The 16681-nt window shown below is 42.0% G+C and overlaps 1 protein-coding gene across 1 annotated transcript in view; it reads right to left on the reverse strand.

Annotated features, from left to right (window-relative positions):
* The window catches only part of Rbm28 (RNA binding motif protein 28), a 37627-nt gene extending 21398 nt beyond the window's left edge, over positions 1–16229 (reverse strand). The window contains exons 1-9 of the mRNA XM_005365725.1: positions 16026–16229; positions 10589–10747; positions 10237–10331; positions 9428–9503; positions 8951–9043; positions 7595–7666; positions 5966–6149; positions 5688–5827; positions 3880–3952 (exon numbers count right to left, since the gene is read on the reverse strand). Of these exons, the coding sequence (XP_005365782.1) occupies positions 3880–3952; positions 5688–5827; positions 5966–6149; positions 7595–7666; positions 8951–9043; positions 9428–9503; positions 10237–10331; positions 10589–10747; positions 16026–16143 (1010 nt within the window). The 5' untranslated portion in view covers positions 16144–16229. The remainder of the gene's footprint in view (positions 1–3879; positions 3953–5687; positions 5828–5965; positions 6150–7594; positions 7667–8950; positions 9044–9427; positions 9504–10236; positions 10332–10588; positions 10748–16025) is intronic.
* Between the last annotated feature and the right edge of the window lie 452 nt (positions 16230–16681).

Here is a 16681-nt window from a genome sequence, read left to right on the forward strand (position 1 = left end):
TTTTTCGAGACAGGGTTTCTCTGTGGCTTTGGAGCCTGTCCTGGAACTAGCTCTTGTAGACCAGGTTGGTCTCGAACTCACAGAGATCCGCCTGCCTCTTGTGATCAATTTTCAAGAAGGTTCCATGAGGAGCTGAGAAGGTATATTCTTTTATGTCTGGATGGAATGTTCTATAGATGTCCATTAAGTCCATTTGAGTCATAACATCTGTTAGTTCCCTTATTTCTCTGTTAAGTTTCTATCTGGCAGACCTGTCCATAAGTGAGCATGGGGTGTTGAAGTAAGTCTCCCACTATTAGTTTGTAATGTTTCTTTTACATATGTAGGTGCCCTTGTATTTGGGACATTTATATTCAGTACTGAGATTTCCTCTTGGTGGATTTTTCTTGTGACAAATATGAAATGCCCTTTTTTGTGTCTTTTGATTGATCTTAGTTTAAAGTCTATTTTGTTACATATTAGGTTAGCTATCCCAGCTTGTTTCTTAGGTCTATTTAATTGGAAATGTTTTTTCCCAACCCTTTACTCTGAGGTGATGTCTGTCTCTGAGATTGAGGTATGTTTCTTGTATGCAGCAGAAGGATGGATTCTGTTTTCATATTCAGTCTGTTAACCTGTGTCTTTTTATAGGTGAGTTGAGTCCATTTATATTAAGGGATATTAATGACCAGTGATTTCCAGTTCCTTTCACTTTAGATTTTGTTGTAACTGATGCTATTGTGTGTGCTTTTCCCTTCTTTGGGGTTTGCTGCTGTGAGATCATCTACTGTCTGTGTTTTTGTGGGTGTAGCTGACTTTCTTGGGTTGGAGTTTTCCTTCTAGTACTTTGTATAGGGCTGGATTTGTAGCTAGGTATTATTTAAATCTGGTTCTGTCATGGAATAAAGAAACTCGAAGTGATCCCACTGAAATCAGGAACAAGACAAGTTTGTCCACTCCCTCCATATCTATATAATATAGTACTTGAAGTTCTAGCTAGAACAGTAAGACAATAAAAGGAGATCAAGGGGATACAAATCAGAAAAGAAGAAGTTGAACTCTCGCTATTGTAGACAATACGATAATATACTTAAGTGACCCCAAAAATTCTATCAGGGAACTCCTACGACTCATGACCTTCAGTAATGTAGCAGGATACAAGATTAATTCAAAAAAATTAGAAGCTCTCCTTTACACAGATGATAAATGGGCTGAAAAAGAAATCAGAGAAACATCACCCTTCACAATAGCCACAAATAACATAAAATATCTCGGATAACTCTAACCAAACAAGTGGAAGACCTGTATGACAAGAACTTTAAGTCTTTGAAGAAAAAAAATTGAAGAAGACACCAGAAAATGGAATGCTCTCCGATGCTCTTGGGTAGGTAGAATTAACATAGTAAAGTGGCAATATTACCAAAAGCAATCTACAGATTCAATGCAATGCCCAGCAAAATTCTTCACAGACCTCAAAGAACAATACTCAACTTCATATGGAAAAGCAAAAAACCTAGGATAGCAAAAAAATCCTGTACAACAAAAGAACTTCTGGAGGCATCACAATCCCGGATTTCAAATGCTACTATAGAGCTACAGTACTGAAAACAGCATGGTATCAGCATAAAAACAGACAGGAGGAACAATGGAATCAAATCAAAGACCCAGATATTGATCCACACAACTACAAACAAAGTTTTTTGGTTTTTGTTTTTTTTTTTTTAACAAAGAAGCTAAAAATATAAAATGGAAAAAAGAAAGCATATTCAACAAATAGTGCTGGCATAACTGGATATCAACATGTAGAAGAATGAAAATAGACCCATATCTATTGCCATGCACATAATCCAATAAAAAAAATGGGGTACAGACCTAAACTAAGAACTCTCAATAGACGAATCTCAAAGGGCTGAGAGACACTTAAGGAAATGCTCAACATCCTTAGTTAGAGAAATGCAAATCAAAACAACTCTGAGATTACATCTTACCTGTCAGAATGGCCAATATCAAAAACACTGATGACAGTCTACGCTGGAAAGTATATGGGGTAAGGAAAACATTCCTCCATTGCTGGTAAGAGTGCAAACTGGTACAGCTATTTTGGAAATCAGTATGGCAATTTCTCAGAAAATTAGGAAATAAACCTCAAGACCCAGCAATATCACTGTTGGGTATATACCCAAAAGACACTCACTCATACCACAAGGACATGTGCTCAACTATGTTCACAGACCATTATTTGTAATAGCCAGAACCTGGAAACAACCTAGATGTCCCTCAACCAAAGAACGGATAAACAAAATGTGGTACATTTACACAATGGAGTACTACACAGCAGTTAAAAAATAATGACATCTTGAAATGGATAGATCTAGAAAACATCATATTGAGTGTGGTAACCCAGACCCAGAAAGACAAATATAATATGTATTCACTCATAAGTGGCTTTTAGACATAAAGCAAAGAAAAAGCAGCCTACAGGCCACAACCCCAGAGAAACAGGACAACAAAGAGGACCCTAAGAGAGACATACATGGACCTACATAGGAAGGTGGAAAAGACAAGATCTGCTGAGTAAGTTAGGAGGCGTGGGGGTCACGGGAGAGGGCAGAAGGGGATAGGAAAGAAAGGGAGTGGAGAAAAAAGTGTAGCTCAACAAAAACAATAAAAAAAAAAAGAGAGAGAAGTTAGGGCGTAGGCATGTAGCTCAGCCAGCAGGGTGCTTCCTAGTGTCCTAACTTCCTTTCTATTACTGTGATAAAGACCAAAACCAAAACCAACCTAGGGAGAAAGGACAGCTGGCAGTCCACCATTGAGGGAAGCCATGGCAGAAGCTCATGGCAGGAGCCTGGAGCCAGAAACTGAAGCAAGGATCATGGAGGATGCTGTTTACTGTTTTATTCCCCATAGCTTGCTCAGTTTGCTTGCTTTCTTCTAAATTTATTTATTTTTATTTTTAGATGTTTTGCTTGAAAGTATGTCTGTGCACCATGTATATAAGTGCCTATAGAGATCCAAATTAGATGCCCTGAAATTGGAGCTATAAACTGTTGGGAGCTACCATGTGGGTGCTGGGAATCAAACCTAGACTGTCTGGAAGAGCTGCTAGTGTTAGAGGCACTGAGTCGTCCCTCTAGCCTTGCCAGTTTGCTTTCTTAATACAACCTAGGACCACCAGCCCAGAAGCTGGGCACTTCCACATCAGTTACTAATCAAGAAAATGCCTCCAAATATTTGCCTGTGGGCCAATCTGATGGAGGCGATCTCTCAACTGATGATGTTCTCTTCCCAGATGATTCTAGCTTGTGTCAAGTTGACAAAAACCATTCTGCACATCTGGTATAAACAGTCCTGAGTTTGATCCCCGGCACCACATAAACTAGGCATGGTGGTATACATCTGCAGTCCCAGTACTAGGAGGTGGAGGCAGGAGACTCAGAAATGCAAGGTTATCTTTAGCTACTTAACAAGTTTGGAGCCAGCCTGGAATACATGAGACCCTGTCTCAAAAATATTAAAAAACAAAAAGGAGGAAAGAAAGAGAAGTTAGGCATGAAGAGAGAATTGCCCACGGCAAATGGCATCACCTCAGTATGTCTCCTAAAATAAAGGTCAGGACCAGTTAAGAGATGAAATGTTTCAAAAGCTGCCACCAAATTATAAAATATGAACTCTAAAAAGGATAAGGACCCTACCTACCAGTTACCTCCTGTTTTAAGTTCTTGCTCTTAAATTTCTCACTGACCAGATGTGTTAGGTCATAGTGTCTAACTCAGTGCTAAGGAAAGGAAAAGAGGAAGCCAAGATGAAGGGGAAGACAGGAGAACCAGGGGCCGAGGGAAAGGCAAGGTAAGCAATGAGACCCGTGAAGAATGCCCAGTTCCGCACAGGCAGGCATACCTGATGAAAACAGTTTTCCCTTCGTTCACATCGGAGGGTAATTTCCTCTTCTTTTTCTTTGAGACTGGGACATCTAATGTAAAGAACAACACAACAAAACAAAAAACAAAAACAACAAACTCATAAGACAAATGCAAGTCATAAGACAAAGGGCTAATATTTGGTACGGGTTTTTAAAATTATGTGGACAAAGGGTATAACAACTAAATATATTAAGATACTCAAACTCAAAGAAAAGCAAAGCAGAGACATTAAGGGTATAGCTTAGGGGCGGAATGTGTGTTTAACAAAAACAAGGACATAGAGGTTCAATCCCCAGAAGCAAGAGAGAAAGAAAGGGGGGGAAAGAGGGCATAGTTCAAGGAAAAAAAGATACTAATTTTTACCTAAATTGGCAAAACAAGAAAGACCAATAGAATCCAATGTGGTCAAGGTATGGGAGGAAAAATCCCCATATAAATGAGAGCCCCTGAGAAGACAGCATGCACACACAGACTCACTACTACACTATACTGCATGGATATGCATGTGTCTCTGCTTTTAAATGTGTTAAAATATTCTCTAAGTGCACAAGAAACAGAACAATGACTTAAGAGTTAATGATCTGGGTGGAAAGCAAACTCATAGCTTGAAGAACAACATTAAGGTAGATGTGGTAGCACATGCTTGGAACCCTTATATGCTATGTGTATACAAACAAATTTCTGAAAAAAATGATTACTTTGGAGAATCGTTGGATTGGTGAAGAACTTTTGATTTCTACATTAAGCTCCTTTGTACTATATTCTTTAACTTCTTATTTGAGTCCCACTAGGTTTTCAGACTCAAAAAAGAAAACGACAGAAGGCAGATGAACCCAAATTGTAGGTCTCATTGTACTCTCAATATAAAAGCCTTGACTCCATCCTCATGAATTAAAAAAAAATTATCTTTCTCTTATGTGGCCAAACCAAAACACCAAACTTATAGAAATGTAAGCAAACAGCTAAGTAAAAACACCCACCCTGACAAAGCAGTTACTGGGCATTTCTCACTGTAATATATCCTGTTTATCCAGTTATTCATTCAACTTAGACAAGCAGAAGTAGCAGCTCCTCAATATTAAAGCTAGGTTTTTAATTCCCTAATAAAGACTCTAAATTCCCAAATATTCCAAACTCATCTTTAAAACAGAGTGAACAATAAAGAAACAAAAAGACTCAGAATGTAGATCACTTGGTAAATGTTGGCCTAGCATGAATGAAGTCCTGGGTTCAAACCCCAACACTGCAAAAACCAGACACAGTGTGGGGGGAAAGGGAGGGGCCACACCTGTAATCCCAGCATTTGGGATTACAGCAAAGTCACCACAGGGGTTGGTTCAAGGTCATTCTTATCTACATACTGAACCTGAGGCCACCCCAGGCTATGGGAGACCTGTCTCAAAAGAGGGGGCAGTTAGTAGAGTGTTTGCCTTGCATGCACAAGGCCCTTCCTGTGTCTGATCCCCAGCACCTCATAAACTAGGAGTAGTGGTGCATGCCCATTACTCAGGAGGGAGAGGCAAGAGGATCACCAGTCCAAGCTCATCGTCATCAAATCAGCCTGGGCTACATGAGATCCTGTCTCAAAAGAGGGAGAGAGGGAGGGGGAAAGGGGATATAGGGATGGAGAAAAAAAGCATTAGAAAAAATAAAAATAAAGGTTCCTTTTTTAGTAGTTAACAAAAATTTGATAGAAAAGCTTTTTGAAAAGAGGCCTGGGCAGAACTGGTGTACGTCTCATAATTTATACAAAGCTGAAAGGCATTTATGAAGATCCCAGCAAACCTTCATCCTCCTGTTCCTCAGCACTGCTCCCACTCTCCAGCGGTCCCTCGCCATCAACGCTCCCTCCTTCCTCCAGGTCACTGTCCTCATCAGAATGGTCTTCTTCAGTGCTTTCCTCAGGAGCTGCTCTCTTAACTGCTCTGCAACAGCACAGTTCAGAGCTCATCATCTAGGCTGACACATCAGCAACCGGGCTTTATTACATACACCAAGTTTACAGTGAAGTGGGGACAGAGGCGAGTGTTTTCCTCTCCCCTCGTGTCTCAGAATGGGCCTACCTCTTCTGAACTTTCACACGTGTCGTCACGGTTGGTTCTCTACCTTCCTCCTCTTCTTCATCACTATCATCATCATCTTCATCACCAAAATCATCATCGTCTTCATCATCTTCTTCTTCTTGCTCTTCCACCCTGCCATTTTTACCTGATTCCTTATGCTCATGTTCACTGTTCTTCTTTTCATCTGCGGAGGAAGATAAAGAAAGGAATTCATTTAGTATCTAAAACAAGGTTATGTTAACAGGGAAAACTAATAACTCAAGTCCCTGGTTCCTTTAGTTTTTCAGGACTTCCTATTTTTTCTTGTCATCCAGTCAGGCTTTCATTTCTATCAGTTCTTCACCCTCAGATTCAAACACCCACAGATCAAAGAAGACTTTTTAAAAACGCTGTGTCTGTACTGAATATCTACTTTTGTCAACATTCCCTGGACAATTCAGTATAATAACTATTATACAGCTTTGTATTATATTAGGTTTACAAATAATCTAGAGAGGAACCAAATGTACAGAAGGATTGCATTAATTCTATACGAGATTGGTGCACCCAAGGATTTGGGTATCTGAGCATCGTCTGTGAATCAATTCCTCAGAGACCCCAAAAGATGAGAGCATTTAACATCAGCAAATATGAGAGAAAAAAGCAAAGCTGCCACCACTTAGATTAGTTGCTTCTTTTTCTTGTCCTCATCAGAAACCCCAAGAGAGAGAAACAGCAACCAAAACTCTTCAGACAGGCCACCACTTACAAACCACAGCAGACACACTGCTCTCAGGCCCTCCGTGAACTTTAGCTTCAATGTGCAATATTCTGACACTCTGGTGACTTAAAATAATTCTAAGTTTTCTCTCTCATTTTTAATTAAAAGTATTAATTTATGCATGTACCGAGAGCATGCAGTGCCCTTAGAGGTCAGAAGGGATCAGATCCCTGGGACTGGGAGCCACCATGTGGGTGCTCAGATCCCCTAGAAGAGAAACCAGTGCTCTTAACCAATGAGTCCTCCAGCACTGCTCTTTCTTCTTAAAAATTCATTATAATGGGATGAGAAGGGAGTAAGTAGAGGGAAGAATGAACTCAGGCTCCTCCTCACTCATGCTCAAAAGATCTTGTGTTTTGGAATCAGCTCACCAGACAGTCCAATGTGAACCGACAAGCAGCCTTGAGACCAGAGGAATTCTTTTTTTTTTTTTTTTTTTTTGGTTTTGGTTTTTCGAGACAGGGTTTCTCTGTGGCTTTGGAGCCTGTCCTGGCACTAGCTCTGTAGACCAGGCTGGTCTCGAACTCACAGAGATCCACCTGCCTCTGCCTCCCGAGTGCTGGGATTAAAGGCGTGCGCCACCACCGCCCGGCTAGGAATTCTTAATATTATGCTTTGGGTATCTCCAGCTCAATATTCCCACTCTACATGAAAGCTCCAATATGTGTCAGGCATGTCGGCGCACACTTTTAATCCAGAACTTGGGAGGCAGAGGCAGGTATATTTCTGTGAGTTCGAGGGCAGACTGGTCTACATAGCAAGTCCCAGGTTACATACAGAAAACCTGTTTCAAAATCAAAAATCAAAAAAACAACACAAGAATTGTTTCCACCTGCCCAACCCTCCTACCTAACACTAACACAACTTACCTGGGACAGAAGCAGGCTGGGTATCTTTGTATTTGTCCTTTGCCACAGCCCAATCCACAGCCACAGTCCGTCCTGTCAAACAGAGGTGGCATTAGGGAGACTTTCTTCTACTTAATATCCCTACTTCCTACACATCAAGAGATAGCTACAGTCTTAGTGGAGAAAAAGAAAAGCCAATTCTGAGACTATTGGTTTTTCTGGATGTGAGCCTCGCCTTTAACTGCTGAGCCATCTCCCCAGCCTGAATACTGGTTCTTAAAGATAGAGAGGCAAGAAGATCTACTTCCAGACAGCCTGAACTACCTTTAAGATAATGTTTCAAAACAAAAACAAAACTAAAAATGCTCTCAATAACTTGCAGTAAAACAATCTTTTTGTATACTATGAATATTTGTGGCTTTCATTGTTCTAATAAAGGGCTAAATGGCCAATAGCTAGGCAGGTAGAGGTTAGGTGGGACTTGTGGACAAAAAGAGAGAGCAAGGAATAAGGAGGGTAGGGTCACAAGCCAGACACAGAGGGAGCAAGCCATGTAGAAAATGAGGTAACAAGCCATGAACCACATAGTAGCACACAAATTAATAGAAATGGGTTAACTTAAAAGCTATTAGCCAAGCATTTATAATTAATAAGTCTCTGTGGGGTCATTTGGGAGCTGGTGGTCCCAATCAAACTCTGCCTACAGGAGCTCTTTTTATTCCTTAAACCCTTTAACAACAGAAATTCAGCTTTTTCACATAGCCATCACACCTTGGAGAATATGAGATAAACAAAGAATTGTGTTTCCAGTTACACTGGCAAGAAGCAAAGCAGACTTTCGGGAAAATGGAGATCCTGCTCGGAAGTCAGGAAGGAACTAAACTGATCCCTTCCACCAGCCTGGAACCTGGTGACACCAAGAGCAGACTGTCAGTTTAACAGCCATGGGTACTGATAAAGCGTGGTCCAACCGAAACAGGAATGGAGGCACTAACATGCATTGTATCAGCAGTTCTGCCCAGGACAGTCATTAAGAACTTCCAAAAGACACTCAAAAAAATGAAGGGAAGGCTCCTGGTATGAGTTCTTTCAAGCTTAGCCTAAGATAAAATACTAAAAATGTTCACCAAAAATTGTGTGGCGATGCATGCTTGTAGTCTCAGAACTCGGAGGTGGAGGCAGAAAGGTCAGCTGCTCCTCAGTGAATTAAGGAACTCATGGCTACCCTGGGCTATATGAGCTACCATTTTAGCAATGAGAGTCTAGGCAGTAGAAACATTTTTTGAACATACCAAAAAAAAAAAAAGGCGGTTACTGTGCTAATTCACTCCAGCACCAGACATAACTAGGTCACGGTATGAGGTGTAGAAGACTCACCTTTTATTGCTTTCATATTCATGCCTTTGAGAGCTTTTCCTGCTTCAAGGAGATTTTTGAACTGCACAAAAGCAAAACCACGCATCTTTCCATCTGTAAGAAAATGTACAAAAATGTTAAAGGTAGCAGGAGGTAGTCAACAGAACAGGAAGATCACAGTAGTCAGGCTGACAAGATGATTCCACAGCCTGCCCATCAGCCAAGAGGTCCCTACCCCAAAACAACAGTTTATATCCTCTATAACTCCGGCTTTAGCAAAGCAATCAGTCAATACCAGAGGAACTAAGTCTGAGCTACCTAAAAAAACAAGGGACTAACACTAGCATTTGGGCTTTACTGCTTGTTAAGTACTTTACAAATATCACTCTCTCAGGCCACAGAAAACATGACAAAAGGTTTATTTTTTGTTGAATAATATGGGAACATTTACATTACATTGTCTTCATTAAATCCACACCAAATGAAGGTGCAAAGTACCTGGCTTCCTTGGGATATTCACTTCCAGAACAGTTCCATAGGGTGTAAATACTGTTTTCAAGTCATCTTCTGAACACTAAAGCCAAAAGGAAAACAAGAAGTATTATTATAGCAAATAAATATGAAACATCAACTAAGTTCATTTCCTAGAGGGAGTCTGAATATTTTTATTCCTTTTTTTTTTTTAACTCTCAAGACCAGAACAACAAACAACTATGAACAGATGACCGCTTACTTTATATTTAAGAAGCCAAAAAGAAAAAAAGAAAAAAGCCAGACATTGTGTCCCACTCCTGCAATCCCATACTCAAGAGACAGAGTCAGAAGAATCAGGAGCTAAAGGCTAGCCTTGGCTAGAAAGTTGGAGCTGTACATGAGCTACAAGAGACCCTGTTGCAAAAAGGGAAGAAGAAAGAAGCTCAATACACAGATCTCTTTCTCGACGGTAGCTTCCTCCAAAGGAAAGCATCTTCACACTTAGTGGACTTAATACATTCTTTAAAATTATATGGATTGATTTTACTTGGGGGAAGGCAATGCAAGCTCATGTGTGTGGAAATCAGAGGACAACCTGCAATGGCTAGTTTTCTACTTCCACCATGCGGGACCCAGGGACAAAACTCAGGTCATAAGGCTTGGCAGCAAGAACCTTCACCCACTGAGTCAGCGGCCTGCCCCTTAACAAACAGACCCCCCCCTTTTTTCAATTTGACATGCTAAGGTTTATTTCCCACTGTGGTGAAGAGTTCCACTGCTGTGCACGCCTTGGTTCAAGCGTCCTTTGAAACAGGCACTTAGCTCCATCTTACCTTAAAGCTGAGGTTCCGGATAATTAATCTGGCTTTCTTATCTGCCACTTTGGCTTTTTTGAGCTTTGGTTCCTTCTTTGGGGACTCTGAATTTTCTAAAAGGTAAGAGACACAGGATAAGTCTGCAAACCCACTTCTAGGCTAGACCTAAGTGAAAAAGGTACCAATACAGACAGTATTTGCCATGGGGTCAAGTGTGTAACATCCAGGAATAACCACATTTCCCAGCCTGAGATGCACAAATGACTATCAAAGCATACTGGGGGGGGGGGGGTAACAACAAAAGAAAACTCCTAGCTCTCCCTGGCCACCTCTCATTCTCCTTCCTCTTGGAGAATTACTAGAAACTCACCATTATTCTTCTTTTCCTTGGACTTGTTCTTCACCTTTTTCTTGGCAACAGTCACGTTGATCTTGCACCCTTCAAAGGTAGTGATCTCCTTGAGCGCCCTCTGAACATCTTCCAGCATGGAGAAAGTGACATACCCAAAGCCTCGGCATGCCTTACTCCCTAGCAAGACAAGTGAGGGAACAAGAGCGAAGGCCTGTGAGCAGTCTATCTAAGATACAGGTCTCAAAAGGAAAAAAATAAGGCAGGGATCTTTCCCTACTTTATTTAGAACTATAGGCTTCCTCTCTCTTCCAATCTGATATCTTGATGTTATTGCCTCTTCTTACCCCAGACTTGATAATCTTAGGGATATGGAGGACCCTTGAAAAACATTAGGCCAGGGTTGGTGAGATGGCTCAGAGGTTAAGAGCACTGATTGCTCTTCCTGAGGTCCTGAGTTCAATTCCCAGCAACCACATGGTGGCTCACAACCATCGGTAATGAAATCTGGTGCCCTCTTCTGGCCTGCAGGCATACATGCAAACAGAACACTGTATACATAATAAATTAAAAAAAAAAAGAAAGAAAAACATTAAGCCCTCAAAGAATTCAATATAAACAATGAAAGATCACCAGAAAGGGTAGGAATAATATATATGGTAGATTTGAAAAATCAGATTATAATAATACAATCTTAGAAGATATTAGCAATAAATAAGAGCCTAAAAAAATGACATCAAGACTTTAACATTTCAGTATTGAATTAAATATTTCCAAAGAAGGTAGAAATTCTTGGCTTTATTTTATCTTCAGAACACTCCAAGATCGGTAACACGGATATTACCACTCCTTTCCAAAGAATAATCTGAGATAGAGAGAAGTAAATGAATGCCAAAACAGCAGTAAGAACTAAACTAAAGCAGGATGGTGGTGGTGCATGCCTTTAATCCCAGCAGAGGCAGGTAGATCTGTGAGTTCAAGGCCAACCTGGTCTACAGAGTAAGTTCTAGAAAAGGCTCCAAAGCTACACAGAGAAACCCAGCCTGGAAAAACAAAAACAAACAAAAAGGAACTAAGTTAAGGGGCTGGAGAGATGGCTCAGTGATTAAGAGCACTAACTGTTCTTCCATAGGACTGGGGTTCAATTCCCACTACCCAAATGGTAGCCCATAACTATCTGTAACTTCAGTCCCGAGGATGCGACAACTTCTGGTCTCCAAGGGCACCAGGACACCAGGAACACACATGGTGCACAGGATTACATACGGGCAAAATACCCAGGCACATAAAATTAAGAAATCATTTTTTTTTGGTGGGGGGGGGGATTTCGAGACAGGGTTTCTCTGTGGTTTTGGAGCCTGTCCTGAAACTAGCTCTGTAGACCAGGCTGGGCTCGAACTCACAGAGATCCGCCTGCCTCTGCCTCCCGAGTGCTGGGATTAAAAGCGTGCGCCACCATCGCCCGGCTCAAGAAATCATTTTTAAAAGAACTATGTTAATTCCTCTTTGTCAGCCTCATGGTCTTTCATGAGACCCCACACAGAAGAATATCAGGACCAAAAAGACAGATAAATACTCATCATGGCCCTATTTCTGGGGCTGGGGTAGTAGTAAAACTGTAATTAGTTTCTTGCACAAAAAAGGAAAACAATACCAATAGCGATGTCTACCCATGACCTGCAGAAGAAACAACTCCTGCGTTCTGTTCCCCTTTAAACACTCTCACACCTCCTTTAGAGCACATACAACACAGGACAGTAATCTATATAAGGTGGCTGCACAGCTGACAGGTGGCACCAGGAAAGCAAATTGCGACAAGGAGACTGATTTCTTTTCTCCTGAAACGTCCAAACTCACCCTTCAGGAAATTAGAACAACTACAACAACAATAAAAAAAGACCCTCCTCTCAATCAGTACAGCCAAAACAAAGCTGCTCAAATGTGTAGTTCAGTCAGGCAGTGGGGGCGCATGCCTTTAATCCCAGCACTCGGGAGGCAGAGACAGGCAGATCTCTGAGTTTGATGCCAGCCTGGTCTATACAGTGAGTTAGTTCCAGAACAGCCAGTTACACAGAGAAACCCTGTCTCAAAAAACAAAAGGGGGTGGGGGAGTTTAATGCCCCAGTAAAGACATAAACAATAATTATACCTCCACAAAGAACTGTGACACACACAGAATCTTGACAATCATGAGAGGTGGCACGCTGACACCATTAGGGAAAACCCCACCTCACTTCCATGCCCTCTCTTCCTCTACCACTGGAGTGCAACACTCATTTCTAGTACACTTCACTTGCCTGGATAGAAAAGTCAGTAATTTTTCTTAAACAGGACAAGAGAGATTGTTAAGGATTTAGACCAAGAGCACAAGGTTTAAGGTAAGGGAACACAAAACTAATATTCCACAAAGAGGGACTTGGCACTTGTCTAAGGCTTTGGCGCAGCATGTAAAGCAGCACGAATGTCCAGTCCACCCTCTAGCAGCAATGCCTTCCTCCACTGTGCTGCAGAACCTGGAATGCACCTGAACTCATCTCCCTGAAACTCAGCAATGGCTGCAGGAAAAAAGATATTTATGTTTCTTTCTTGTTCGTTTTATTTTTCTTGAGACAAGAGTCTTATATAACCCAAGTAGGCCTCAGCTTCCTGATCTTCCTGCCTCCACATACCAAATGCTGGAATTATCCACACACCACTACTCCTGGCTCAACATTAGTGCTTCTTAAAAATAAATAAATTAGGTATTATTCATTTACTTATGCACATGTGAAAGGAAAGGAACAACTTGCCAGAAGTTGGTTCTTTCTGGTTCTGGTGATAAAAGTCAGGTTGTGAGGCTCGGTGGCAAATGCTTTTAACCTGCTAGGCCACCCTGCCAAGCCTCAACATAATTTTTTTTTCTTTCCTTAATTTTACTTCATGTGCATTGGTGTTTTGACTGTATACATGTCTGTGTGAGGATGTCAGATCCTCTAGAACTGGAGTTACAGACAGTGTGAGCTACCATGTGGGTGCAGGGAATTGAACTCGGATCCTCTTGAAGAGCAGCCAGTGCTCTTAACTGCTGAGCTGTCTCTTCAGCCCTAATGAATGTTTCTTTTAACTTTATTTTTTTAAAGGCATTGGTGTGGACGTGTCAGATTTCCTGGAACTAGAGTTACAGACTGTTATGAATGCCATGTAGTGCTGGGAATTGAACCCAGATCCTCAGGAAGAACAGCCAGTGCTCTTAACCACTGAGCCATCTCTCCAGCCCCAGATGAATGTTTCTTAAACTGCAGATTACTACCCAGTAGTGACTGACTAGAATTTAAAAATATAAAAGTACATCCATATATGGTAAAGTAGGAGTATTTGTAAGAATTCTAATTTTATTTCAGTTTATTTGCTTTCCATTTTTTAAAGACCGGTCGGGTCTTGCTCTATGGCCCAAGCTAACATTTTTCTGTGCTTGCAGCCAACTGTGATGAGCCTACGTATGTCAAAGTAGTGGAGGCCCTTTGCATGGTGAACGACAAGGAGAAACTAGGGGAATGGGTAGGCTTGTAGAGTGGCCGGCTGCAGTAGCTAAAGGACTATGGCAAATCTCAGGCCGAGGTGTCATTGAAGAGTACTTAAATGCAAGAAATGAACAATCTGGCTCATTCTTTAAAAAAAAAAAAAAAAGGTAATGTACAGCACTCTCGTTCACTCCTTCTGCTGTATCTATACATAAAGTGACAAAGAATTAGGCAGATGCTGCAGCTTACACAGCAGTCAGAGCCACTTACAACCCTAACTGTAACTTCTGTTACTGAAACAGAAGCTAAACATGGGGTGGTTATTAGCATATATCAGGTTCCCTAGTCACATACTCAGAAACCATGGAGGGGAAAGGAGAGTCCACCAGATGCCAGTTCTCACCAGGTGCCATGTTGAAAGGCAAAGATAGCTACCTACACAGATGCCTGCTGAGTTCAAATGGAGGTAAACGTATGTCCCGGGTAACAAGGTATCTATCCAGGTGTCCCAGGCAAGTCTTGTTGAGAAAGAAATGCTTCTACATGAAAATCATTAAAATCCCTTCACTAGTCAATGCCAACTCTCCATACTGGGTAATCAATGCATGGCAAACAGAATGGGAAGCATATAGCAAGCTGGTGAACCCCTCCAGTGACTCAAGCCAAAGTCCTGGGAATCAGACCCGACTCCCTTACTCCTCTTTGCTCATACTCCGTATCTAATGCTTCAGCAGATCCTACTTTACCTTAACAATGTCCATATACAAAACCACTCTCCCCACTTCCCTTGCTATTATCTTGGTCCAACACCACAATTTCTCCCCAAATTACTCTTAGAGCCTACCACCTGGTCCTCTCTCTTCTATCCGCTAAACATCGATTCACCACACAGACAGAAGCTTTTCAAAACCTAAGTCTAAAAGATCAGCCATTGCTCTCTGCTTAAAACCAATGACTTCCCCAGAGAACAAAAATCTGCAAAGGTCACAAGGTCCTCTCTGACCTGGTTCTCTGGTCCTCGTTTTCTAATTCTCTCCCTTTATTCACTTCCCTTGTCACCCTGGCCCCTGCTCTCTTCTCCTACAAGGACATACCTGCTTCAATATCAAGGTTGCTGCTTCCTGAATCCAGACTGTTCTATCCCTTAGGAATTCTAAGTTCAATCTTTCCTCAGACAGGTCTTTCCTAGCCACCACACACACACACACACACACACACACACTCACACAGACTCCCTACCTCCCCTTAACTTTATTTTTCTCCTTAGCATTTATCACCATTATCAACATACAATTTGTTTTTTTTAACTTGTCATCCCAACCATAAATATATAAGAACATGATTTCTGATTTAATGATTTACCGTCACACATTTGCTGTACCCCAAGGACAGCCAACAATGTTCTGGAATAGTTAGCATTCACGAAGTATTTGCCAAATAAATAGATGAATGAACAGCATACTATGTAATCCAAGCTGGCGCTGGCCTGAACTTTCTACATAGACCACGCTGTCCTGGAATTCCCAGCAATCCTCCTGCCACAGCCTCCCAAATGCGGGGAGTACAGTCATTACGCCAGACTAACAGGTTAGCATTTGAACATTTGAATACGCGGGGAAACGCAACAGAAACGTTAAGTGGGTCTTTTGCCTTTCATAAATCGACCTTACTGGCCAACATACAGCAGAGTCAGTTTAGAGAAGAATTAGTTCCCGGCCCGGAACCTTCTGAGAGGGGCAAGAACCGCACGCCTAGGGCCGGGTTGGTTCATGTCATTTACTCAGAGGATTCAGAAGGCTGAGGCAGAAGAGCTAACGGTAGCGAATTCGAGGCCAGTCTGAGCTACAGAGTGAGATCCTTGCCTCAAAACAAGCAAACCGTAAATACATAGCTCCCTGAAACTCGGCGTGTTCTAGCTCCCAGAAGCACCCAGCCCTCTCCGCCATCCCACTCCTTACCTTTCTCAGTCACCACGAAGCACTGCTTCACCGGACCCACCTGACTAAACAGCTCTTCCAGCTGCTCACTGCGAGCCGAGGGCGGGAGACGGCCCACAAACAGAGTCAGACCGGCCATAAGACCGGGAAACAAGCGTTTGAGGCCACGAGGGAACCTCACCGACGCTAGCGAGTCCAGAGATGAACTCCGGCAGGAAGACCCCGCCAAGTTGCCGGGAGACACCGGAAGCACTCGTTGCTCAAAAGAGTCCGGGGAGAAAGCGTAGTGAGGAAGAAAAAAGTTCCGGAATGAAAAAGAAGGAATGACGTCTTGGGGGCGGAGCTTCTTGAGCGACCATCTGTGTGCAATCCTAGCACCGTCCCTGACACTAAGTGAAACGTGACGTCAACAATTTACCCTCTCTTAAAAATCTTTCTTTTAGGAGATCGAAACCAGATTCAGCAAAACAGGCAGAAGTCATTTTCCCTCGAAGCCTTGTCTACATCTGACTCAGAGTGGGTGTTCAATAAATTTGTCTGAAGGGTCTCCACAGTTTCCCAAATTTCACACAAACACCTCAGCCAAGGGCTGGAGAGATGGCTCAGAGGTTAAGAGCATTGCCTGCTCTTCCAAAGGTCCTGAGTTCAATTCCCAGCAACCACATGGTGGCTCACAA

This window comes from Microtus ochrogaster, unplaced genomic scaffold (assembly GCF_000317375.1).
Source record: "Microtus ochrogaster isolate Prairie Vole_2 unplaced genomic scaffold, MicOch1.0 UNK4, whole genome shotgun sequence".
NCBI lineage: Eukaryota > Metazoa > Chordata > Mammalia > Rodentia > Cricetidae > Microtus > Microtus ochrogaster.